General features: G+C 35.8%; 2 protein-coding genes across 5 annotated transcripts in view; one reads left to right on the top strand and one right to left on the bottom strand.

Annotated features, from left to right (window-relative positions):
- The window catches only part of ZWILCH (zwilch kinetochore protein), a 29,575-nt gene extending 26,879 nt beyond the window's left edge, over positions 1–2,696 (top strand). For both annotated transcript variants that reach the window (XM_074294740.1, XM_074294742.1), the window contains exon 19: positions 33–2,696. The gene's annotated coding sequence lies outside the window, so the exon portion shown is untranslated. The remainder of the gene's footprint in view (positions 1–32) is intronic.
- On the bottom strand, positions 143–25,343 carry LCTL (lactase like). Of its 3 annotated transcripts, none has more exons than XM_074294743.1 (14): positions 25,143–25,343; positions 22,147–22,295; positions 21,567–21,730; positions 20,806–20,893; positions 18,129–18,238; positions 15,344–15,472; positions 15,026–15,121; positions 10,166–10,220; positions 9,918–10,079; positions 4,432–4,706; positions 4,028–4,154; positions 2,872–3,071; positions 1,704–1,767; positions 143–258 (listed from the first exon to the last, which is right to left on the bottom strand). In XM_074294743.1, the coding sequence occupies exons 1-14, from the start codon at positions 25,145–25,147 to the stop codon at positions 143–145; spliced, it is 1,740 nt and encodes a 579-aa protein (XP_074150844.1). In that variant the 5' UTR covers positions 25,148–25,343. The 3 variants fall into 3 exon arrangements, with proteins under 3 accessions (XP_074150844.1, XP_074150845.1, XP_074150846.1); XM_074294744.1 differs by having other exon boundaries at positions 18,129–18,235; positions 25,143–25,330; XM_074294745.1 differs by lacking the exons at positions 18,129–18,238; positions 21,567–21,730; positions 22,147–22,295; positions 25,143–25,343 and having other exon boundaries at positions 20,806–20,884.
- Between the last annotated feature and the right edge of the window lie 1,875 nt (positions 25,344–27,218).

Raw genomic sequence — 27,218 nt, 5'->3', positions numbered from 1 at the left:
TGTATGTAAAAATAATTTCTTTATCATCACAGTAACCAAAAAGGAAACTCTGCAGGCCTTTGAAACCAAATGAAGATGACAGCACTAAACTTTATATGGAATGAAGCTATTTTGTTAGTAACCTTTTATTAGTAATCTTTTCTTAGCTTTGCTTCCGAAGAAGGAACATCAGTAGAACTGCACTTAGAAGTATGCAAAGTGTGCAAACTGTAGGCACCACAATCTCTGTAACCATTTGCATGTGTTGTAATAAGGGTTCTGAAATATAAGAAGACAGGGACCATACATAAGTCAGTATTTCATTGTTTCAGCTAATGTAACTTTACTGAAAGGTTAATAGTATTGAAAAACCTTTAAAACATCAGTTCACATTTTCACCTATTTAGATTTACTATATACTGATACCTAAATAATTAAATGTTGAGAATTAACTGTAATAGCATTCTTTAAAATGATTTATAGAAAATAGAAGGCAAAGTACTTAGGATTTGCTGCCTTTCAAATTTAGAGAAGTCTTAATACATATCTTTGCTTCTTAAAAGCATACAAAGTTGTTTTTTTTTTGTTTTTTTTTTTTTTTTTTTTTTTTTTTTTTTGCCTATGAACCAATCTCTGAAAAGTAGCAAAAATATTCTTTTTTTTTTTTTTTTCCCCCCCCTTACTTTGGTTGGGTGGAAGGAAACATAAAAGTTGGGGAAAAGCAAAGACAATTGCCAGAAGAAAGGTTGGAAACACTTAGAAACTTTTGGCATTGTTAATAACAAAAGTATAATTAAACAGTTTATGTGAGGAATTATGTTAAGTATTAGCTATTACATATATCTTCAGTAATGGAACAATTAGTGTCTTTAGAGTATATTTTAGCTTTGTAGGGAATGCAGTATTAGTTTGTACTTAAACTATTGGAATATTTAACACTACTTTTTTATATTAAGACTATACTATCTTATTTTGTATTTTTTTTAATCTTTTCTGCTCCTGTTTTTCAAATGGGTACCTTAATATGATTCTGTATTTTTCCCTACCAAATAGAAAATTTTAGTAGATTTTTGAAATGACAGGCTAGCTTTAGGATAGGCTTATGCCAAGTTAAAAGTATTAAAACCTAGAGCAGCACATCATTTCTTCTTTGTAAGCTATGGTTTTTTATATTTTCTTGTTTTTCATGGTTTCTGCGTGTGTTTTTTGCCTAAATCTCCAAACTGGAATGTTTAGAGACAGATTTTTTTTTTTTTTTTTTACTATTCTTTTAGTTACCATTGCATTAAAAACGCAGATGTGCAATATATGAAGTGCCCCTTTATATGTTTTCAGTTAGGTACCATTTTTTTTTTTTTTTTTTTTTTTGCCGGGTACTACCCTCTTCTTCCCCCCCCCCAAAAAAAAAAAAAAATCCAATCCACAAAACTCCCAAGTTTGTTAGTTTGCTTTGGCTATCAGTATGCATCAGTTTGATTTATTAGGAGAAATAGTGTAGTATAAACATTGCCTCTGCATTTGTAACTATCGTGTTATTAAAGCATTCTTATTTTCATTTTAATATGTTTGCATTTAGCACTGTAGCATTTGCTTATAGGTAAAGTAAGAATTTGTTTTTATTTTAGATGGATATTAAAAAGTGATTTCAGGAACATATATGATTTATGTAATTGTGGATATGACCATGACATTTAGTGAACCAAAGATAGGGATAGAATATTTACCTGCAGCAAGGATCTGGTTGGTGGTAGAACAGGTTTCTGTGGCTATGTTGTACCATCTTTCCACCTGGTAAGATTAGCTTGATAAATAATGGTTTCTTAATAGTCAAAGTTTAGCCTGTTTAAATCAGTCAGCAAATACTTAGTGTTCCCTGTGCAGAATGTTTTATTAAAAAAAAAAAATTTGTGTTCCTTGCCTTCAAGTTATCCAAAAATAAAAATGAGACAGCCCCCTTCCCTTAAGGAATGTGAGTTCTTCTGGGGAGTTGTAGTATGTTCACAAATAAGTACAGAATACGTGACAAATAGTGGAATGGTGTAAAAACAAATCATGGAAGCCCTCTTGAAAGACCTCCAAGAGAACTTAAGTGTTCTAAAATGTGCCAGTGAAGAAAGCCAGCATTCCAGACATGGGAAATAGTTTATGCCAGAGGCCCTGATGTAGAGGATGAATGTGCCAGATGAGAAATGGTAAACAGTTCAGTCTGGCAAGTCATAGAACCTGGGAGGGGAAATAAGTCTGGAGCTTAATTGTGATGGGTAAACAGAAATTGTTCTATTTTGTATTAACATTCTGCTAGGTACAAATACAAAGTAATATTTGTTAACATAGCTTCCTGCCCTCAAGTAGCTAACAATCTAAGAACAAGAAAATTGATTGGCTTCTTTTTGCCTTTTTTTCCCCCCTGTGTCTTTTCCATTAACCATAGAACAGAGTATGTACATTTTTTGAATATTCTTTTTCTCTGCTATTTTCTCACATTATAGTCTCCCATAAAAGCTTTAAAGTTACTAAATATAGAATTTAGATACCTTTCCCATGAAAAGTTTTGGAGCCAAACTTGATTGAGAAACAGCAAGGTATCTTATGTTTAGAAATGTTACAGAGAGCACAATCATATCCTTTGCTTTAGTTAGCTTACCATGTAACCATTTATACTATGCTAAATTGTGTTATTCATATATCAATAAATATCTGTATTCATGAATACTTAATTGTTTCTATTTGAATTTTTTCATTGTATTCAATTTCCATCTTGTTATAAACTAAGAATTTGAGAACTGGTGATAGAGGGGATGTAGGGTGAAAGTTGTACTAATGCTGTATAATCATAAGGGCATAGAAGGGAAGGTCTTATTAATTGGGTTAGAATTAATGTCTCAGTCTCACCTCTATTGGATTAGGAAATCCATTTGCAGTGATGATGCTTTTATAATATTGAACTGAAGCCTTAGGATATCGAGGTTTATTCTTGTTGTTGAATTCAACATAAAAGAATCCATATCTGTGTGAGTATCCATTTTCCCATTCAAATGTATCAAGCAGAGACCACGAAGTATATCCCTTTACATTAACACCATCTTTTATAGCTAAAAACAAATTTCCATTAAAAATAATTTTAACATTTAGTTCTCTGAAAATCTGTAAAACTACATCTATTTCCTGAAGTTTTATCGAATCTTAACACATTTGTAGGATTTCAGAACTTGGAATGGACCCATGTTTAGCTCAGAGGGGATAGTATTTGGGTATGAAATATGTATTCAATGATTTCTTGAGTTTCCTGTGAACTCTTGAGATTGTCTTTTGGAGAATCAACTTTTATAACACCCTGAATAAATATTCTTGAACATTGGAGGAAATAAAGCAAGGGGGAATCTCCTGAATCAGAGCAACTATACCTCTAGAGGATACCTCTAGCTGGAGATGTTTCCATTATAACTAACCTAAATTTGCTTTTCTGTAACTCTTAGCTCCTGCTTTTGTCCTCTGGGTCAAACAAGAAACAATATTTCTTCCACATGACATTCTATAAGGGTTGTGTTTTTTTTTTTGTTTTGTTTTGTTTTTTTTTGCTGAGGCAATTGGGGTTAAGTGACTTGCCCAGGATCACACAGCTAGGAAGTATGAGTTAAAATTAAAAGCAAATACTATGTCCTATTAGAAAGTACCCTCCCTTTCCCCTCATCTTCTCTAGGATAAATGTCCCTAGTTCCTTTTCTTGATAACTCATTGTAAACCTGAAGTCTCCTTTTCATAGTCTTCTGTGGATATTCTTCTGTTATTGTCCTTCATCAAATGACATACCTCTGAGTGTTCATGTCAAATGAGATGACTACATTTGTCTAATCAGTGTTGAATATGATGGGATTATTATTTAGGTTCTAGATACTGTACCTTTCTGATCACACTCACATAGCATTTGTTCTTTCAGTAGCCATATGATACACAACCTGTTGTGAGTTTTGAGTTGCCAAAACACTTAAATGAAAACAAAAAGACCGTTTGAATTCAAAATTTTAAAATGTTTGCAACTAATTCTCACCTTTTAGCATTTCATTAATGTATCCTTTGAGGTACTGTATTCTCCACTCATCACACAACTGAATATGATTCAGCTTTTCAGACACACCATTTTCTGTCACATATATGACAGGATTGCCATATTGAGTCTGAAAATAAGACAGATTGATATTCAAACCAGCTATGGAAGGTATTGGGGTTAAGATAGGAAAAGTATGTAGAGAATTTCTAAAATGCTTTTTAATCAAGTAATAGCAGCATGTAACTTCTTAGATTGAACCTACCAAACTCCCATTTTGAATTTTGTTTACAAAGAAGTTATAATATATTTAGAGAAGAATGCTATCTGCAATTTTTGTCTTTTGTTTTTATTAGAACAAAGCTCTTTACACTATCTTCCTATAAAAGATGCTTTACAATAATTACCTGAACAAAGTTGAGGAGCCTCCTAAATCCCCATGGCACCAACTGTGGCCAGTTAGAGCCTAAATCTGGCCAGTTTGGGTCAACTAATTCTGCTACATCACGATCATTTTGATAGCTGGGCCCTTGGCGGGAAGGATGATTCTTTTGTGTGACATATCGAGTAGTAAAGTGACCTAATCCCAAAAAGTCAAATGTGCCTTTAATGTCATTTTTTTCATGGATTGAGAACACTGGTAATCTTGACATCCCCAGGCCTTGTTCTGTACTCTTTCTACCTGTCATGAAAGGAAAAAAAGTATCTTTAAAAATGTCATTTCCCACAAATGTTTTGGCTTTCACAATACAGGATAGTAATACTTACAAAAAGTGATGTCTAAATTCCAGGATTTAAGAATAAAGTATCTGAAAAAATTTGTCTTGTATAACAATTTTAAAAAAGTTAAGACCATAAAAATTTTAATGTATGAGTAATACATTTTAAATCTACCTACAAATTGAAACTTCTGATTTTAAAAAGTCTACTTTTAAAAGAATTGTGAAATGTACTTTAAAAGAACATTATGGTGTTACTGTTAAATATAGCTTTAAAATGGAATTAAATTGCTTTCAGCTCAGTAGGGTAATGATCACATAATTCTTCATAGTTATCTGTTGTATATCCTGTCAATAAGGATGTAAAGAAATTCTGCAAAAACTTCAAAACCTTTCAAATTAAATAAACACGGACCATATAGTTTGGTGCTGAGGTGAACTGACCAAAACAAAAATGTTGGGAAACATGGTTTGGGAAGAATAGGTGCTAGAGACTTTATAGACTGTATAAAAACTTTGTGTCTAAACCACAAGTACTTGAGAAAGAAATCAAGAAGCATTGTACATAGCAAGAATTGTTATTCTCATGAAATTCTAATAACAATGAAGAGGCAATTTATTAATATTATAAACTTTAGGACAAAGATCAATATTGATGCCAAAAATTTTTAAAAATATATAAATGAGATATAATAGAGATCAGCCAACCTACCAGATCAGTCAAAATGAGCTGTTCATGCTAGAAAATGGGAGATGGATAGAATAAATACAACCCATCACCATTCAAAATGAAGTTTAACCAATGTAAAAAAAAAAAAAAAAAAAAAGACATACCAAAAAGCTACAAATTGCCCCCCAGTAAACACTGCTATATTTGAAAAAGCAGTCAAAGGCAGCCCTAATTGAGAATTTGTTTACAGAATATTACAAATTTTGAAATAGAAAAGAGCAATTCTTTCATTTAGCTAGGATCATTCATATAGATTAGAATTTCTACATTATGGTTATTTCTGGTACAAAGGAATGACTGCTTAATCAAATCTATTTCAACTAGACTAAATCTGAGCTTAGAATATGTCTTCACATTGATATAAAAGTGGGGCTGGATTTTAACATTCGATTTGATTTAAACCTAAAAAACTCTTGGGATATTTATAAATAATGCTTTAATGAGAATCAGTGAAAGGAAACTTACTGAAAGTTTGGCAAGAAATCCAATTAAGATTACTTATTACTTCTGGAATCTTGGAGCAGTAAAAATAAAGAGCTGGGGCAGAGAGGTCCTTGGACAACCAGAGGAGATCTAAAGAAAGATGTCAGATGTTTGCTTCCTATGAAATGTAAGGCTAGCTCCTTTCTGGAATGGCAAGCTGCAACCTCTGGGGTTAGCTGGATTAGAAGGGAGCCTTGGTCCCAGCCATAGGATTTCACACTGGATAGTATGGGGGGGTTAGGCATCTGAAAAGGGGAAGATTGGGGGAACCAATCTTGAGTGATACCAGGTCCATCTGAGCTGCCAAAAGGGAGCCTGAGCCTAAGCTGAAGGAAGCAGCTCACATCTGGGGAGTGCCAAAGCAATGGGACAGATATGCTGTTGGCTGTGGGCACTTTACAGTAGAACTGAAGGGGGCCCTGAGGCATGAGGCACCATTCCCCAACCTCAATAGTAGAAGTGATTCCAGTCAGCTACTAAAAGCAATTTTAAAATGAGCATGCAAAGGAGAAAGAACCCAACCACAAGAAAGTTATTATGAAAATATAGATTTGTGTTCAGAGAATACCGGAGCAAAAAAAAAAAAAAAAAAAAAAAAAAAAAAAAAAATCTGTCCTACTCCAAAGAATAATGAAATGGTCACCTACCCTAAAAGCTTTCACAGATAAACTGAAAAAAAAAAAAAAAAAAAAAAGACTTTAAAAATTAAGTGAGGGGCAGCTAGGTGGTGCAGTGGATAGAGCCTTGAATTCAGGAGGATCCGAGTTCAAATCTGGTCTCAGACACTTAACACTTCCTAGCTGTGTGACCCTGGGCAAGTCACTTAACCCCAGCCTCAGAAAAGAAAAGGAAAAAAAAAAAAATTGAGAGAGATTGGAGATTTTTTTTTTCAAAAAAACAATCTAAGAAAAAAATTATGAAAAGTTAACCAACTAGAAAAGGTGATCCAATATCTTAAGAAAATGACTCTTTGAAAAATAGAATTGGGCAAAGGAAAGCCAGTGAAGTTATGAGACCAAGAAATAATAAAAACAATATATGAAATGAAAAAAATAGAAGAGATGTGAAACATGCAATTGTAACTATAAAACCTGCTTGGGAGAGGTGGGGGGGGGGATGAAAAGGAAAAACAAGTTAGTATACAACAGCATAAAAGAACAACCTACAAGGAAATAAAGATGGATACTCATGAATATAATGTTTTCTACTATTATATATCCTTTTTGAATTGTTATATATTTTGGATCCTCCCTGTTCTCCTTGGTACATGACAATGTTCTGGTTTGTCCTGTTTTGTTTTTCCTTTTCTTTTTTATTCTTTAAATTCTTTTTCAAATAAAATAATGTTAAAGGAAAAAAAAACTGATCTAGAGAACAGATCAAGTAGAAGAAACATAAACATAATAGGAAACTACCTGAAAGCTACAATCAAAAAAGAATCTTGAAACAATAATGCAAGAAACAAAGAAAATTGTCCTAAAGTATTAGAACAAAAAGGGAAAACAAATAGAAAAAATCCACCAACCACCACCTTTAAGAGACCCTAACAAGGAAACCTATAGGAACATCATAGCCAAATTCTGAAACCCCCAAGGTCAAGGAGAAAATATTACAAGCAACAAGGAAAAAATTCAAATATGGCAGAGTAGTGATTAGATACTGGCCCTGAAGTGTCTGGAGAAGGATTTAAGCTCAAATCTGGCCTCAGAAACTCAACACTTTCTAGCTGGGTGATCCTGGGCAAGTCTCTAAGACCACAGACCTGTGGTCTTAGATTGTATGCTGAAGAACAAAAGAACTGGGATCGTGGCCAAAACAAAAACAAAAATAAACCACACCCAGCAAAGTTGAGCATAATCCTGTACCAAAAGAAAAAAGACATTGAATAAAATTAAATTGTTGCAGAAAGACCTGAACTTAAGAGAAATATGAGGACAAACCATTTATTTTTTATTTGTAGAAATGTAAACATATATTTAAAGATTGTCATTAGTAATTGAGTAGTTCAAAAAGAATGGAGTACAGCTGAGTATATGATTCTAAAAATCAAGAAAAAGGTAAAAAGAGAAATTATACAAATGAGATGTGAGTTTAGCAGAGGAATTAGGGGAGGAGGTTGTTCAGAAACCTTACTGTCATGGGGGATGTGTTTAAGAGTGAAAAATACATACATATATTTACAACTCTAGGTTCGCCTAAGGCATTATTTTGTCTTTCCTGAAGAGCTTAGAACTTTCTCACCTACTCTTTCCAAACTCTTTTTAAATGACAAATATAGGTCTTATACCTAAACTAGGGAAAGATACACACATATATCATACACATGCATACGTATATATGTATATATCTCATTGCTTCCTGGAATGTTACTAAATATATTGGTCTATATTTTTGTTATACATAAGTAATATGTTACATATATGTATGTGGGTATGTGTATGTATGTATGCAATATAATTAATGAATATTGTTCTAAAATTTTTAGCAGAAACTTCACCAAAAAAATTACATTCTATTTATCTAAAAAAATCTTTCACTACAATAACATTGGACTAGGGATGATTCAACATTGAAAAGAAATTAATAAAATCATATTAAAAAAGAAAACCTACATGTTAATAGATGCAGGGGAAAAAAGCCTTTAAGAATATATAATACTGATTTATTCTAAGAACTACAAGATATAGGTGAGGAGAGATCTTTTTAAAAAAATCTCATAAAACCAGAAGCGGCTCTTTTAGATAATAAGGAAACACAAAAAGTTTTCTCAATAAACAGAAAAATAAAGCAAAGATTGTTCTTCCTCTACTATTATTGATATCTAACTTTTTTTTTTCCCCCCTGAGGCAAATGCACTGCTAGGAAGTGTTAAGTGTCTGAGATCACATTTGAACTCAGGTCCTCCCGACTTCAAGGCTGGTGCTCTATCCACTGCACCATCTAGCTGCTTTTCCTCTACCATTATTTACATATTTCTAGAAATATTAGTTCTAGCAACAAGAAAAAGAAACTGAAGAAATAAATATAGGCAAAAAGCTAGGAACTGAACTAGGAAAAGGAAAGGAAGGGATGGGAAGGAAATGGGAAAGGAAGCTAAGGGAAAGGGGAGGGGAAGGAAGGGAAAAGGAAGGGAGGGAAGGAGAGGGACAGGAAGAGAGAAATAAAAAGACAGAAGATACAGGAGAAAAACCATCTCTAAATTATTGGTAAACTTTTCTCCAAGCTCACACATACTCATTTTTTTCAATATTCTTAGGTTGTTTTCTAGATAGAAAATAGGTAATTCTCTATTCTTTGGTGGCTTATTTACTGCCATTTATCTTCCTTCTATTTCCCCAGCTTTTATTCTTTTCACACAAACACTATATAAGAAGAGGTTCATGACAATTCTATTATTCAGTCATTTCAGTTATGCCCAACTTTTCCTGACCCCATTTGGGGTTTTCTTGGCAGAAACCATTTCCTTCTTCAGCTCATTTTACAGATGAGGAAACTGAGGCAAAAGAGTTCAGTGAGGAGGCACCTAGGTGGCGCAGTGGATAGAGCACCAGCCCTGAATTCAGGAGGACCCAAGTTCAAATCTGGTCTCAGACACTTAAGACTTCCTAGCTGTGTGACCCTGGGCAAGTCACTTAACCCCACCTCAGGAAAAAAAAAAAAAAAAGAGTTCAGTGACTTGCCCAGAGTCACTCAGCTAGTAAGGGACTGAAACCAGATTTGAACTCATGAAGGTGTTTTCCTGATTTCAAGTCTAGTGCTCTATGAATTTCCCCATCTAGCTATCCATTCTATTAGAATCATGGAATGAAAAAGTTGAAAAGAACCTAAACTTTATTAATTAGTAGCCTGAATGGAAGAAATGACTTGCAAGGACTAGAATCCTGATCTTCCCATTCTCAGTTTAACCAATAGCACATGGCCTGCCTTTCCAGCTGGGATAGTAGGAGGCCCGTTTACTCACCAATGTAGTCCTTCATAGCTTGGGGATAGTCTCCAGCATAAATGGGGTTTGCAAACCAGCCTAGACAGAACTGCATGTATCTTTCAGCAGCCTCGATGTCCTCCGGGTTAGTAATGTCCACAGGCTCCCCCCAGTTGCAAGTTAATGAAATCCCCACCAGCCCTTTGGGAAAAAATAAAGGAACATGTCACCTCGTAGAACCTGTTTGTTCCAGTTCTATTGGCTGATTCTAAATGTTTGAGGCTTACCATGTTGTTTTTTGCGCCAAGCTTTGTGGTAAGAGTGCCAGACCTTTGCATGGGACTAGAAGAAAAAGAACACATTTTTACAATACCTTTTGCTAATTTGTAAGCACCATGAGGGCAGGGCAGGGACCAGTTCTCAGGACAATCTACCATTTTATGTCATTAAAGCCCTTTGATCATTTCTTCTTTTCCTCTTCCCCTCTTTCCCTCCTTCCTTCCCTCCCTCCTTTCCTCTCTCCTTCCTTCCTTGTAGGGACTATGTATATATCTTTTTTTTTTTCCCTGAGGCTGGGGTTAAGTGACTTGCCCAGGGTCACACAGCTAGGAAGTGTTAAGTGTCTGAGACCAGATTTGAACTCTGGTCCTCCTGAATTCAGGGCTGGTGCTCTATCCACTGCACCACCTAGCTGCCCCCTAGGGACCATATCTTAAGTGAAATGTTATGTCTGTATATAATAAGTATTTAATAAATGATTGAATGAATGTTGTTCTTTCTATCAAATCCCTGTTACTACCATAATTATCCTCAATATATTTCCCCCTACTTTTCAAGGTAAAGATCTCCCTCCCATCTCCCCTTCTCACTCCTCTAAACGGCAAGCAATTTAATATAGGTTAAACATGTACAATTCTTCTAAACATATTTCCCTATATGTGATGCTTTGCAAGAAAAATTAGATCAAAAGGGAAAAAATACAAGAAAGAAAAAATGAAGCAAATAAACAACAACAAGAGCAAAAGGTGAAAATACTATGCTTTGATTCATATTTAGTCTCCATATTACTCTCTCTGGATGCAGATGACTCTTTTCATCATAAGTCTATTGGAATTGCCTTGAATCACCTTATTGTTGAAAAGATTCAAGTCCATCATAGTTGATCATCACATAATTTTCTTGTTGCTGTATATAATGTTGTCTTGATTCTACTCACTTCACTTAGCATCAGTTTATGTAAGTCTCTCCAGACCTCTCTGAAATCATCTTACTGATCATTTCTTATAGAACAATAATATTTCATACCATATATATGCCATAGCTCATTCAGTTATTCCCCCGTTGATGAGCATCCACCTAGTTTCCAGTTCCTTGCCACTACAAAAAGGGCTGCTACAAACACTTTTGTACATATGGGTCCTTTTCCCTTTTTTATGATCTCTTTGGGATACAGACTCAGTAGTGAGACTATTTGATAGCCCCTTTGGGCATAGTTCCAAATTGCTGTCCAAAATGGTGGATCAGTTTACAACTTCAACAGCATATCAGTGTCCCAGTTTTCCCACATCTCCTCTAACATTTACCATTTTTTGCTGTCTTATTAGCCAAACTGAGAAGTGTGAAGTGGTACCTCAGAGTTGTCTTGATTTGTATTTCTCTAATCAATAGTGATTTTAGAACACTTCTTCATATGACTAGAATGGTGTTAATTTCTTCATCTGAAAATTGTCATATTCTTTGACCATTTATCAGTTGGGGAATGGCTTGTATTTATACATTTGAGCCAATTCTCTGTATATTATAGAAATGAGGACTTTATCAGAAACACTGCATGTAAAAATTTTTTCCCCACAGCTTTCTGCTTCCTTTCTAATCTTGACTGCATTGCCTTTGTTTGTACAAAGCCTTTTTAATTTAACATAATCAAAATTGTCTATTTTGCATTTTATAATATTCTCCAGTTCTTCTTTGGCCATAAATCCCTCCCTTCTCCACAGATCTGAGAAGTAGATGATGATCCCTTGTTCTCCTAATTTGCTTATAGTATCGCCCTTTATGTCTAAATCATGAAACATTTTGCCTTTATCTTGACATAGGGTGTTAGGTGTTGGTCAATGCCTCGTTTCTGCCATATTATTTTCCAGTTTTCCCAGCAATTTTTGTCAAATAGTGAATTTTTATCCCGGAGTTGAAGTCTTTGGGTTTATTAAACATTTAATTACTATGACTTCTGTGACTTGTGATTCAGCATTATTTCACATTATTCCCATTCATGTGTTGTTCATTTCAATCATGTCAGGGTGCTAGCTGTTCCCCATTATGTTTTGTCTTTTGTCCCAATTAGTTTATATGGGCCATCTTCTTGTGTATTAAGAATGATTTTCTTCTTTTGAGGTCCAGCTCTGAGATCATTATTCCTTACAAAAAAAGGTCATCTTTCAGATTTTCCTGATGCACTTTGTCTGGATCTTACCTTTGTCCTATCACATTCTATAATATTTTGGCTTATGTTGTATCCTTTTCAATATCTTTTTGTTATCAGGGCCTAAACTCTTCTTTATCTTTATGTCTTTCATACATATAAGTAACAACTTAGCACTGTTACTTCTAACCTGGGGTGTACTGCAACCAGCTTAAACTGGTCCAGGAGAGTCCATTGTTAAATTTCAATGTGAGCATTTACACTGAAAAAAAAAACCTGGTAAATACTATGAATCAAAGCTTGCTTGGTTTTTGTGTTGAATTGTCTAGATTTAAAAGGAAATGAAGAAAATGTTAGTCATACAGATTAAAATTAAATGTGTGTTTTGTGTACATTCTCCCTCCCAATGCCAGTTGTTAAACATATATCAACATACCACTTTGTATACCACTATATGGTAGACATTTAATAAGCATTGAATAGATTTGAATTTATACATGAAAGCCCTCAAGTGACTATTACAAACAATGTTGGTAGATCCCATCTCTTTAATGTTTCTCCTAGTGTCTATTGATTGCCTGCTATTACCATTCAGCATAATGCTAGACACTCATAAATAATGAGTCTCTATGGGGTTTGGTCACAAATAAAAAAAAAATTAGGCTTTGAAAGAATAGAAACATGTGGTAGTCAGCAAGGTTTCATTCTGGATTGGAAAATATCTTATGTATTTTAATTGGACCACCTGGTCACAATTATTACTTGAAGAGCCAGGATAGTAGGAACCCTCAGTGATTAGATGGGTATTTGGTTATAGTGTCAGTTGCAAAGCTGTGCTATTCTTTGATTAATATGTGAATAATTTACATATTTCTGTTTTTAGGATGAGATATAAGACAGTTTAATTTTTAGGATTGCTAAAAGGTTTCCTTGCCCTCAAGGATCTGCTCCATTGGCTTATCATAGTTCCTATTATAATTTATATTTATATATATTTATAATTAACCCCTATTATAATTTTTTTTTTAAAATTAAGGTCTCAGCTCCAGAAACCTTGATTAAAATTAATACTTTATTATTGTTTAGTCATTTAAATTGCATTCAACTCTTTGTGACAATTTGGAGTTTTCTTGGCAAAAGAGTTTGCCATTTCCTTCTCCAGCTCATTTTACAGAGGAAGAACTGAGGCAAATGGGATTAAGTGATTTGACTCCAGTCACCCAATTAGTAAGTGTCTGAGGCCAGATTTGAACACAGAAAGAATCTTCTTGACTTCAGGCCCATTCTGTGCCACCTAGCTCCTCAAAATTTATATACTTTACCTAAAAGAGTCCTAATCTTCTGCAGGAAGATTTCTCAAACTCATTTTAATTCTAGTGCCTTCTCTCAATTAATTAAATATATGTTAAAAAATCTCCTTTTCATCCTATATATAGTTTGCTTTGTATAGATTTGTTTGCATATTGTCTTCACTGTTAGATTGTAATCTCCTTGAGTACAAGAGACTTTTTTTTTTTTTGCCACAGCATAAGTATTTTTATAAATGTTTACTGAATAATTAATACCCATTTTTTCATCTTAGCATACGTTCACTCAGATTATCTGGGGCCCACGATTTTCTCTGTCTACCAAAATTTGTTTTGAATGATGGGACTGTACCCATGGACATTTGGAATGGGGTAACAAGAGTCTGGATGGGTAAATATAAGATGCTAAAGATGAACTTTTCTTTCTGATCAGTTCTGTCTAGGGCCATCCTGGCAGCCATCCCCAGAGATTTGTCCCTCAGGGGCCTCTCAGCAAAAGTTATACTTATTGGATAGCTAATGGAAGGATATCTGTACTGGGAATCTAGAAGTCTAGATTCTCCATGTCCAAAGACCATCACTTATTTCAATCCAATCAATCAAAAAACATTTGTTGTCTACTTTGTGCCAGGCACTGGGCTAGGTATTGGGGATACAAATATAATCCAGCTCAAGAGAAGATTGCCGTCTAAGGGGAGAAGATAACAAGTATAAATATAGGCAACATAAGCATAAGGTAAAGAATTATAAAGTACTTGGGAAAAAGGCCATTCGTGGCTAGGGGGCATGGTGCCCCTTAACTGTGAATAGTAGTAGTACTGTCACTTTGACCTAGTCATGTAAATGCTAAATAGGAAGGGGGGAAGGTTAACTAATTAACTAATGACATACCTTGTTGTTTATTAGAGATTTCATGTGGGTATTTATTGTCTCCTCAATTAGATTGGAAACTTTTTGAAGGGAGCTGCCATGTTTTATTGATATGGCTTTGTATTTTTGCCTTTGGTACCTCCCACAATGAGTATATAATGATAGCTCAATAAATATTTGTTTAATCAACATACATATGTCAATGGATCATTATCTAACATGTAAAAGTAATATGAGTTGCTGTTGTTTGTCCAACTATTTCTTTTAAAATTTTTTTTGCTTTTTAAATTAAAAAACATTTTTTTTCTTATTATTTCTTTCTTAAGAACCATGCCTTAAACCCAATTTACTCTGGTTTTCATTGATTGACTAATAATATGTTCCAGTCCAAGCCCCACTTAGTGGTCATTGTTTTGTTTCTGCTGGCTCAGAGTGTAATTAGGAGGGATAAAAGGGATATGTAGATTTGAAAGCTTCAGCTTTGAGGAGCCATTTCTCTTCTGCCTTGGTCTAAAGGGCCAGAAAGAATTTCAACTTTTTATTTTTACCTTAATGATATGGTGTGCTGCTGTGTATGCTCCAGTACCTCTGAGCTTCAGTCCAGGGGCATGGCGTCCTGTCTCATAGCCTTTATTTGCAATTGACTAAAAGAATAAGGAGGGAGACTTGAGTTGGTGAGAAAACACTACAAAAATCAGCTTTAAATGAGAAGGGTTATGGTCTTTGTCATATGGAATGATTCTCTTTGAGGGATGAGATATTCCTAAGGATACCTCAGGAAATCTAAGCAATATAAAAACAAAATATTAATTTAAAAAACATTTTTAAAAGAGTGGGATCCATAACTCAGAAAAAAGTGGACTTACCCAAGGATCATTGAAAGTTATCCAATGCTTCACCTGGTCCCCAAACTTTTCAAAGCATAGATTGGCATAGTCATCGAAGTACCTGACCATAGTTGCATTCTGCCAGCCTCCAAATTTGACCTGAAGCATCTGGATGCACAGGAAAAGAAAGAGAAGTACATCTCTGAGGACACCATCATGAAAGGCATTTGGGAGCCATTGGGAAAGGGAAGGGGAGGGGAAGAAACGTTTAATAAGACCTACTGTGTGCCAGGAAGCATGTTAAAAACTTCACAACAACCCTGGGAGGAATAAAAAGTTCTGTTGAAGAGACTGAGGCAGATAGAGTTAAGTGACTTGCCCAGGCTTACCCAATTGATGAGTGTCTGAGGCCAGATTTGGAATTAGATCTTTCTTACAGCAGCCTTCTTATATTACTTTAACATGTTAAATGATGATCCATCGATATATGTATGTGATTAAACAAATATTTATTAAGCTATCACTACATACTCACTGCAGGAAGGACCAAAGGCAGAAATACAAAGGTATATCAATAAAACATGGCAGCTGCCCTCAAGAAATTTCCAGTCTAGTTGAGGAGACAATAAGTACCCACATGAAATCTTTAACAACATGGCATGTCAGGTGCTTTATCCACTATAGATGGTCTTTCCCATCCTTGTCCTTCCATCTTCAGCAAGAAAAACAACAACAAATTCTATGTCCACAAGAAAAGTTCTTATGGACTCTTGTTAAAGGGAGGTCTTGTTAAAGGTATATGATATGAGCCAAAAGGTACTCCAAAACTGGAGAAATAGCATGAAAATATAAAAGGAATTTCTTAAAAATTAGCCAGAAAGTTGGACTATATGATGGATAAGAGGGGAAAAGAATTTGAGGTTATTATATCTAGTCCTCCAAAGAACTAGTCCTCCATTAGAGACTCTTACTCCACCTCCAACGCCTTTGCATGGTATAGGGAGGGGTGCCCCTATTATTAAATGCTAATAAGCCAGTGGCATGCAAGCAGTGATGATGTTTACTGAACAGGAAAGATTTAAAAGCCAGGTCTAGGAACAGTGCCTTTTGTTCAAGGACAGAACTAGCTACATTTGGGGAGGTTTTTCACTAGCATGGTTTTAGGATGACTTGCAAGTAAATTGGATTTAAAAGAGGGAGGCTGGGCAAGGTCACCTGCCTTTCCCCCCCAAAGCCATCTGGGTCCAGTGATCAGATATAGCCTGGAGATGGCTCTGGGTGTACTAGGAGACCTTGGCTTTTTTTAAGCTAAGCTCTTTAAGAGGTCTCGGTTTTACTGAGATCACATCCACTTAGTAATTAATGATAAGTAGTAATTGAGGCAAGAATCTCCTTTTTTCATCTAGACCAAAACCCTCCCACAAACAACTAAAAAACCCAACCCTAATTAATTAATTGATTGATGAAATCTGGGAGGGCAAGCCCTTCAGGGTTTTTTGGTCAAAACAGAAATGATTGCTATTTATCTTCAATCTGAGTCAATTTTTCAGCCAAGGTCATGTAAAGGATTTTTTTTTTTTTTTTTTTTTTTTTACATTTAAATAGGGCTTCATATACGTTTTTGGACATAGCTAATATGGGAATTGATTTTGCTTATCTATTAACATTTGTTATAAGGGTTTTCTTTCTTTTTTTAAAAAATGGTTTCAGAAAGAGAAGAGAAAATAAAGACATATTAATCGAAAAAAAATTATTTTTAAAATGGCCTTCAAATTTGAAAAGATTGTGAACACTCATCTAGTTCATTCCTAAAGGTCCCTTTTGGTTACAGCATTCTGTGATGTCAATTGATAAATGAAAAAACTGAAAAATTAACAAATTAGAAAAAACTAGCAAATAATAAACTAATACATAGTTAATAAGATAGCTAGTTAATAACATAACAAAGTTACAATATGGGAAGACAAAAAGAAAAAAAAGCCCATTCTTCAATCCAATTTTTTTTAAATGGTATGAAAGATACAAACTCCTACAAAGTAAAAAAAAATTTTTAATCCTACATCATATTTCCATTTTTCCCTGTTTATCTTGGTTGCATATATGTTTGCATGTTGTCTCCCCATTAGACTACAAGTTCTATGAAGGAAAGGGATAGAGTTTTTTGCCTTTTTTGTATCCTGAGCATTTACACAGTCTCTGGCACATAGTAGGTGCTTAAAAAATTTTTTTTTACATTATTCCCAAAGCAATTTAAATCAGCATTACCTTTCTACTATAGAACTATCTGTATACACATATACAAGCACACATATATTTTATTTTAAATCAGAACCCATAATTTTATCTATGTAGGGAATTCTTATATAGAAATTCTCTCTACCCAAGGCAGATGGACAACTTTAATCTGTAACTTAGTTTTAGAGAAAAGTCTGGGAGTTGAAAGATCAAATTAATCAGGTCAAGGGCCCATATCTGATAAGTCTCATTGATACATGCAACAAAAATAAATATTCAAGGTATCCCAAACTTGGTATTGTTTTAAAATTTTAATAATAGAAAATAAATAACAATAATAAAAAAACCAGGACTTAAGACTTTTGGGATATCTTTTATATTCATACTTACACATACACACACAAATAATATGTATATACATATGTACATAACTATAGCTATCATTTTCTCATCTTCTAACATCCCTGGGCCAAATACTAGCATAAAGATCTCTTTCAACCCACCATCCATGAGGAAAATGGACATTTCCTTTGCCTCCTTGTCCATTTAGGTCCTGACTCTACACCCCCTCCCCTATCATCCCCTGGACCTGTGGAAGATCCCAGTGGTAGAGGGTCACAATGGGTGTGATGTTATTTTCCAAAAGAGTGTTAATGAAATCACTGTAGAACTTGATGCCTTTGCTGTTCACATAGTCTGCTGTTAGAAAGAGAAAAGGTATCATGTTATTGGTGGGATTGGGAGCTAAAACTTCCTATCCTCTTCCTGCATAAGGTCTGAGAGGGGGAAGACCCTGCTTTAAAATCTCTCGTGGCTCCCTCCTCTTGCTTCCGGATAAAATATAAACTCCTTCCTACCTACTCTTAAAATCCTTTACTTTAGATCTTTACAATCATTATCTCATTTGATTCACTGGTTGAAACTAATTCATTTCAGAAATGTCTAACTCTTCATTTGGGCTTTTCTTGGCATAGAAACTAGAATATTTTGCCGTTTTCTTCTCCAATTCATTTTACAGATGAGGAAACTGAGGCAAACAGGGTTAAGGGACTTGCTCAGACTCACAGCTAGTAAGTGACTGAGTCCAGATTTGAACTCAGGAAGGTGAGTCTTGACTCCAGGTCTGGCACTCTATCCACTGTGTCACTTAGCTGTCCAACAACCTGGGAGGCAGGTGCTGTTATTATCCTCATTTTTCAGATGAGGAAACTGAGGTAAAAAGAGGCTAAGCCACTTGATAAATGCCTGAGGTTTAATTAGAACCTAGCTGTACCACATCCCTCACCTCCCTGCATTGTTTCTCAATCCAGCAAGATACTTCCTCCTAATCAGATGCTCACTTGAAGGCTCATCTCTAGGGAGACCCCCAATGGATAGTCTCTCCTTTCCTCAGATGATTTTTTATTTACTTATCTGTTTACCGTTGAACAACTCTTTGAGAGCAGGAAATGTTTTTCATTTTTGCATTCCCAGCACCCCGTTCAGGACTATTGTGCATAAAAGGTCATTAATAATTGTTCATTGAATATATAAATTCATGAACGAATTGGGGAAGCGCATGATAATAGCCAGAATTTATTTAGCAGGTAAAGTCTGCATGTCCCTTTACCATCATTATTTCATTTTATCCTCAAACCAACCTGCAGAGTGGATTTATCTCCAATTTATCCAGTGGTTATTTGCAGGATTGCTTATAAATGGTTGTTTGCAGGTGGTATTGTCCATTTGACTTCTAGCTCCTTGAGTGCAGTGACTGCTTTTACCATTTCTCTGTTTCCAATATAATCAGCACAAAGTCTGGCACTTTAACCATTGTTTATTGAATCACCTTGTGGCATATAGAGTTAATTAAAGGATTTGGCCAATCAACTAGCATCTGAGGCCCAAAATGATCTCAGGTCTTCCTGATTCCAGTTCGCCTGTACCACTCTGCTGCCTCTGTTCAAAACCTTTTTTCTTATTAAAGGTTTTCTAAGTTGGGGGGGAAAAAGATGAAAATATTAAGATATCATACTTTCCAGACTTCCCTATTTGAAGTGGCTTAGGTTAAGAACAAAAACCCTTTCTTAACAAAATGAATTAAGGGTAGAACCCCCAAAATACTAGTAGCCCAGTCAAGTTCATTGCCTTTCCTGCAGAAGTGATTTAAACCAACAGGCCTCCAACCTGTTGGTGAATTAGGGGAATGTCTACCTCAAGCATGTGAAGATGTTCCAACAGGCATGAAGATGCTAGGTCAGCATTGAAAATGCCAAGGTCATCCCACCGTGGCTGCTCAATCATTCTGATTTTTTTGTCCTGCCACTGGGACTTCAAGCCTTCAAATTGAGGCTGAGGATTGCACAACTCTGTGTCACTTAATTCACTAGTAAGTGAAGACATTACCCATGATGTCACTGACCCTCTTCAAAAATTGAAGGGCCAACAGTATCTTAGGGTAATCCTTTTTTCATTTCCTGAACCAGGACCCATTTCTCCATTCAGAAAGGAAAAATGTAGACCACTGGAAAGAAACCCTTTTTAACCTTAAAAGGAGAAATCCAGGTAGGAACAGAGTAGTTTTTATTGTTTTGGAATTTGAACTAAAATTAATTTTTTTAAACATATTATGATCTTTTCCTCATTCAAAATTCTCATAAATGTTATCTCACATCATCTTGAAACATGTCTGTGAACATGGGAGAACTCTGACAGTTTGGAAATCTCTTTCTTTAAACTAAAAATAAATGCTTTGATATTAGGTTAATAATAAACTAAATAAAAAAATTTTTTGGCAGACTTGTGTCTGGTAAAACTCAGTACAGTATTTTCTCTGACAGAATGAATTGTTAAACATTTTCTACAGATGTTAGACAAAGTAATTGATCTCTTTCTTCCTCAGCCTTCTACTTCAATAATGGATAGCTGAGTTCCAAAACAGACTGATTTCTCTGAAAATGTTGCACCTAACCTTCCCTAATTTCTTGCCTCCTATAAGCGATCCTTCTTTGGAGCTTTGGGGTGTTACCATTTTTATTAAAGGCTCTATTTATCCGTGGCCTGAGCCTCAAAAGAAACTAAATGAGACTTAGCAATCATTAATATTGAAGCTGCTTGTCAAAGCACAGAACTTCACTAATAGTCTCCCCGATTGCATCTGAATGAGCAAATAAAGGTGGATGTTAAACAAGCATTTTGACTGTATGTCCTTATCACCTTTTGGTCTTTTCAGAAATTATAGCCTTATGTGGACGTAGTTTCATTCGGGAATGTTCTGACCCACTTACCTTTGACTCCTGTGGGTATCAACCTTGGCCAGGATATAGAAAGTCGATAGTGACTTACATTCAACTCTTTCAGTAACTTGGTATCTTCCTGTAAGAGGAAGGGATGGGGGGGGGGGTAGGGTGAGAAAGACATTATAGTGTCACCTATTAAGCATAGCAGAAAGATAGCGAGACTCCTCCAGAATTATTTCTTGTGTTATAGAAAATGTAAAGGCTAACATTTAGAGGTCTTGGGGTTTGATTCTAAATCTTCTGATTGATAGATAATGGTTTTTTAAAGCAGTCTCTTAGTTCCCATAGTTTTTTTTCCCTATAAAAAAGAAGATATTTATAACATGGAATGTCAGAGCTAGAAGTAACCTAAGATATCTCTTCTAACCTTTTTTTTTTTTGTTTCTGTTTTCTAAGAGGTTGTGACTAACCCAAGCTTAGTTAGAACTGAAATAAGAACTAGAACTCATTCCTCTTGATTCCCAGCATTACTCTACACTCACTGATTTGGATTTTTTTTTATGTGTTTGTTTGGAAGGAGATCACACAACCATATGTCAGGGTTGGAACTGGTTCCAGGAATCCCTGGATGCTGAGAGACAAATTTGCCCAAGATCACATAGCTACAAAGTGGAAAAGTCAAGATTCAAATTCTGGTCATCTAACTGAAAGTCCAGTTTCCTTTCTACTGTGGCTATTTTGTTTTCCCTATCCCTCCCTTCTATGTGTTCTCTTTGGGGATCAGAGAGTCAGCAAAACCCTGTACTCACTTGTATTTTGTAGTAGCTTTCACAAGATGAGTCAGCAGTCTGGTTCATGAAAATTCTTCCCCTTTGGTGATGAGTAAAAGTGTCCCAGATGCTTGGGCCTTTCCCATCTTGGTCCCAGGCCCCCTCTGTCTGGTAGGCTGAGCTTCCGACACCCCACGAGAAGCCTACAAACAGCATCTCTAAGCGGAATCCCTCCTCTAAAGAAGGTAGGATTAGACCCCTGCTAATTCCTCAAAGTGGGCACACCCCCATTACCTTCTGAGGAGGCTGCCCTTGCTAGGATGAGCAGGGATGGTGGACAGCTTATTTCAGGAGATGGCTGACCCCAGTGGCAGACAATAAATGTTTAACATGGAAGCTGCATTATTAACATTTTCTGCTTCGCTTTCTTACTCCAGACAATCAACAAAACAATAAATCAATTCCCGAATTGTTGTGTTTGCTGATTTCTGAGTTGTATAAAGCTCACCCTGAACTATTTAGTAACTGGCTCTCCTGAGTCAGTGAGAGCTGATTCCTTTACACCACTGTTCATGAATGGAACATGTAGTGAGCCACAAAGGACAAGGGAACACCTTACCAGGGGGAAAGGTCCCATAGTAAAAAGAAGCATCATCCCAGGGAAACTCTCTGTCTGCCCATAGTCCAGGAACTAGCAGCAACTGGTAGCAGAGGCTAAAGAAGGTGGTTGTCTTCGTGGTGTCCACTGGCCAGCCCTTCTCCAGATATCTGGAAAAAAACTGACAGAAGCTCCATATTCTGCTTATAGTCTAGTAAGGTACAGCTGGGTCTAGTATCAGTTCCGAGTCCAGAATCAATTTTGGACTTCACAGGTACAGGAAGGCATAGAGAGATATCAATAATAATAGCTCAGTATATATAGAGAAAAACAGAGATATAATATGGCATTTATCACATCACTTTTCTCTCTAACTTCCCTATCCAAAAATCCTCCCCCTTAGCCATTTATTTCCCTGTACATGTTGTCTTTCTCTTGTTCACATTTATATCCTCAGAATTTAACAGAGTTTCTGGTGCAAGATCTTTTCATTCATTCATGGTTTACAAAATAGTCTGCATTCCCTGTCTCACATGATCCTCTTAGTAAGGATTTTCTTCATTTAGAGATGAGGTTTAGAATGTTGATGTCACATACCAAAGTTCACCAGAGTTAGAGAAAGGTACTCTGTTTTTAAGTCGCATGTTTATTCCACTGCCCCTAAGCTATGTCTCTATTTAAGAATGGCTAAATGTGGTGTGTTAAACTGGAGAAGTGGATATAGGTGTGAGTAACTGTTTTGAGGACAGACCAAGATGACAGGTGTTTGTGCTTCTAGCACTCTAGTCACAGAGATAAGAAATTCCTTATGGCGTTAAGCATTGAAACAAGTGCTTTAGAAAAGTTATGTGGGGGTAGCTAGGTGGCTCAGTGAATAGAGCACCAGCCTTGAATTCAGGAGGACCCGAGTTCAAATCTGATCTCAGACACTTAACACTTCCTAGCTGTGTGACCCTGGGCAAGTCACTTAACCCCAGCCTCAGGGGAAAAAAAAATGCATTTGAAAAGTTATGTGGATCGTCCAAATGATTTGATATTGGAAGGGAGAAAAAACCCAAAAAAGGAAATCTAGAAAAACTAAGCAAGAAAGAGAAACGATCAAAAATAGTTTTTGTTGAGTCCTGGTGCCATTTGGAGTTTTTCCTTGGCAGGAGATAGTGGCCATTTCCTTCTCCAATTCATTTGATAAATGAGAAAACTGAAGCAAGTAGAATTAAGTGACTTGCTTGAGGTCAAACAGCTAATATTTGAACTTAGATCTCTTCCTGCCTTCAGGCCTGTTGCTGTACAAAGCACCGCCCAGCTGCCCTAGTCAACAATTTGATAAAGGCAAGAACACAAAGTTACTGAGTGAAGGACTCTCTTTTGATGAGAATTTCTGGGAAAACTATAACAGTGTAGCAAAAATTAGGTTCAGACCAATATCTTACTCCATATGCAACAATCCTATCAAAATGGATGTTTAATCTGAATATAAAAGGTTATATCATAAAACAGAGAGAGAACAGAGAAAGTAACTTTAACAAGGAGACTTCATACTGGAACAAGGGAGTGAAAAACTCCAAAAGGACAAAACAAATAATTTCAATTACATACAATTAAGAATATTTTGCATGAATAAAATCAATGAAGATAGAAGTGAAATTGTCAAGTGAGAAAAACATTTGGAGCAAATGTCACTCATAATTGTTTGCTATTTAAGACATATAGAAAATTAAAGGACATACACAACAGGACTCCAAAGAATAAGTAGTCAAAGGATATAAACAAATATCCAAATGATTATAAATGATTATTTTATGACAGACTTCAAATAACTAATAGCAGGAAAAATGTAAATGAAAACAATTAAAGTTTCAGCTAACAATATAAATGGACAAAGATGACAAAATACAAGAAGAGTTGATTTTTGAGGAACTATTGGGAAGCATACAAGTTGGTGGAGTTGTAAATTGGTTCAACTATTCTAAATATAAATTTGGAGATAGGCAAGAAAATAAATGAAATTGTTAGTAAACCTTAAACCAGCAATCCCACAACTGTACATAACTCCAAAGAAACCAAAAATAACAACAAAGGTTCAATATATACAAAGCAATTGTAGTATTCTTTTAGTGGTAAAGAACTAGAAACAACATTAATTGTCTATCAATTAGGAGATTGTTGGAAAAAACCCATTTATATGAATGCAATGGAATATTATGTAGTAAGAAATTACAAATATAAGGAGTTCAGAGAAAGTTGGGAAGATTTGCATGAATTGATACAGAATGAAATAAATAGAAACCAAAATATTGTGTTTAATGATTATAACAAGGTAAATAAAAAGATCTCCTCCCAAAAGGTCAAATTTTGAGTAAATGGAAAACCAATGATTTTTTTTTTTCTCCTAGGGCAATTGGGGATAAGTGACTTGCCCAAGATTGCACAGCTAGGAAATGCTAAGTGTCAGAGGAGAGATTCCTGACTTCAGGGCTGGTGTTCTACCCACTGTGCCACCTAGCTGCCCTAAAACCCAATGACTTTTGCAGAGAATAGATAATAAAAAATACCTCTCCTCTCCCTCCACAACTGAGAGGTGGGAAATTAAACTGTGATTTTTTTTTTTAATAAGGATGGTTTTTCCTTCTTTCCTTTCTTTTCTTTCTTTTTTCCCCCCTTCTTTCTCAGAAATCACTATTATATAAGACAAAAAGCAATGATATATATTTTTTAATCTTCAGGAAAGACAAAGTCTCTACCCTTAGAAAACAGTGTGGTAAGAGACATGGCGGCTTTATCTCATAATCTCATAACCTGTGGAGAATGGGGTGTTTTTAAATTTGGGGACCTCCTAGTCCAATAGAATAAAACAGGACAGACATGGAGAATTTTAAGAGGGTTTCCAAAGCACATGTAAGTTGTAACAGTGCAAGAGAGAATATAAGCTGGATCTCTTCGTGCTGATGGGGCACCAAGAACAAACACACCTACCACAGTGTCTCCCATCCTGAATGACCAGGGGAATTCTTCCATACCTCATTTCTGAATCCCTCCGAGAAACTGGCTCCCTGGCTGTCCAGAACTTCCTTGGAGCCAGCTTACTTGGGCATGTTCTTAGTGAAGGAGCCTTGCTGAGCAACAGGCAGGGAGGAGGGCAGTCTGGCCACCAGACAGTTACCTTGCTGCCTATGCCGGACTGTGACCTGGGCCCACATCCCCCGTGGCAGAAGCCTCTGGTCAGGAAGCCAAACTGGCGACTTAAGCCCCTAACAAAAGCGAACAATCTAGTGATTCACTGTAGCTGTCCGGGAATGCTGAGCTGGGGAAATGCCTCTGAATCAGCAGTGGAATCTAGGATGAAGGCTCAGACCCCGGGGATGATGGTGGAAGGAGGGAGTGGTCCTCTGCCTACCCTAGAGAGTCCTCTGTACAAGGGGACCTTAAAGAGTGTGGGTCAGGCCATCTTTTTTGGGGGGATTCTGGCACAATTTCTTGTTTTCTGATTTAGCCACCAGGGGTGTTGTTGACTACTTGCCTGATCTTGTTCAATTTTAAGAAGCCCTTACTAATAATCCCCAGCTCACCTGGCATTTAGGTCCTTTGCCCAACACTGGGGATACTCCTGAGAAATATCAAGCTCTCTATAATTCTCATAGAACTCTAAACCCAGCTCTTCTCTTGAGTGAATGACAATGCTAATCCCATTATGGATGTGGTCTCTGTGCATCTACTCAGTTAGACTTTTTTAGATCAGCCTCCATTTCTTGAAAAAGCCCACCCTCTTTCTTGGTGCAAGATGGTTTGATGAACCCTCTAATAATAATAAAAAAGATCCCATTTTACTTTTTGGTTTATTTGTTTTGTTGACTTTTCATCTTTTTAATAGAACTTTACAATTTACAATGTGATTTTACCAAACAAGCCTGTGGTAGAGATAGCAAGAATAGTACCAGTTGCTTCATTTTATTTTATTTTGGAACAATTAGGCTTAAGTGACTTTCCAGGATCACACAGCTAGTAATTATCAGAGACTGGATTTGAACTCAGGTCCTCCTGACTTCAAGTCCAATGCTCTATCCACTGTGCTACCTCGATTTCCCTATGTTCTATTTTAGATGAAGAAACAATCACTTTCCCATTATTACCCTATTGTTAACTGCCAGAATCAAAATGTGAACCCAGGTTTTCTGACTCCAATTCTTGATCTCTTTTTCCTAAACTATATTTCCTTCATCTCTGAGATTGAAAGAGTTAAATCTTTTGTTAGATGATTTGGAAAAAAAAGTAGACAATGAAAATAATTTCAGTCAGTCAATAAACTTTTTTTTTTTTTTGCTTTTTTCTTCATTTGTTTTTAATATACATTGCTTTATGAATCATGTTGGGAAAGAAAAATCAGAACAAAAGGAAAAAATCATGGTAGAGAAAAAAAAACAGAAAAAAGAAGTGAACATAGCATGTATTGATTTACATTCAATCTCTATAGTTCTTTTTCTGGATATAGATGGTGTTTTTTATCCAAAGTTTATTAGGATTGCCTTGGATCAATAGATATTTGTTAAGCACTCATAATGCTATAGGCATGGTGCTAAGTTGTGGGAATACAAATATGTAAAAGAAAGACACTCTCTTCTTGCAAGAATCTTATAATCTAATGAGGGAAGACAACATAAGAAAGGAAGCTGAAAGTGGGGGAAGGGCAGAAGAAGGTATCCTTTGAGAGCATGATGGAGAATATCAAAGGAGCATTATTAGCAGGGTAGGAAAAGTTGTTATGAGTTAGCTAAAGGTAACTGAAAGGAGGTAGACTGCTGGTGAAGATGAGACTTGGGGCCTGAGGTTCATGGGGAGAGCTTGCTAAAGTCATCCTTTCTCTTAAGGGGATTCCAACTCTAGAATAGGAATTTCCAATTCTCTAAAAATGAGGCAAGAATGCTGGACCTGGACTGGAGATCTGTTTTTGAACTGTTGTTCTAATCCTAATTGTGCGAAACTACAAATAAATTTTCTCTTAAACTCAGACAACAGCCCCCAGATATCTCTCTTTTCCCTTAGGGGTTGCAGAGAGCTAAGGGGGATTTTAATCATTTTTCATGCAAAAGTTTCTTTTG

This window comes from Sminthopsis crassicaudata, chromosome 2, assembly GCF_048593235.1.
Source record: "Sminthopsis crassicaudata isolate SCR6 chromosome 2, ASM4859323v1, whole genome shotgun sequence".
NCBI lineage: Eukaryota > Metazoa > Chordata > Mammalia > Dasyuromorphia > Dasyuridae > Sminthopsis > Sminthopsis crassicaudata.
Note: the sequence above shows the minus strand (reverse complement) of the source record. Positions and strands in the feature narration are given on the sequence as shown.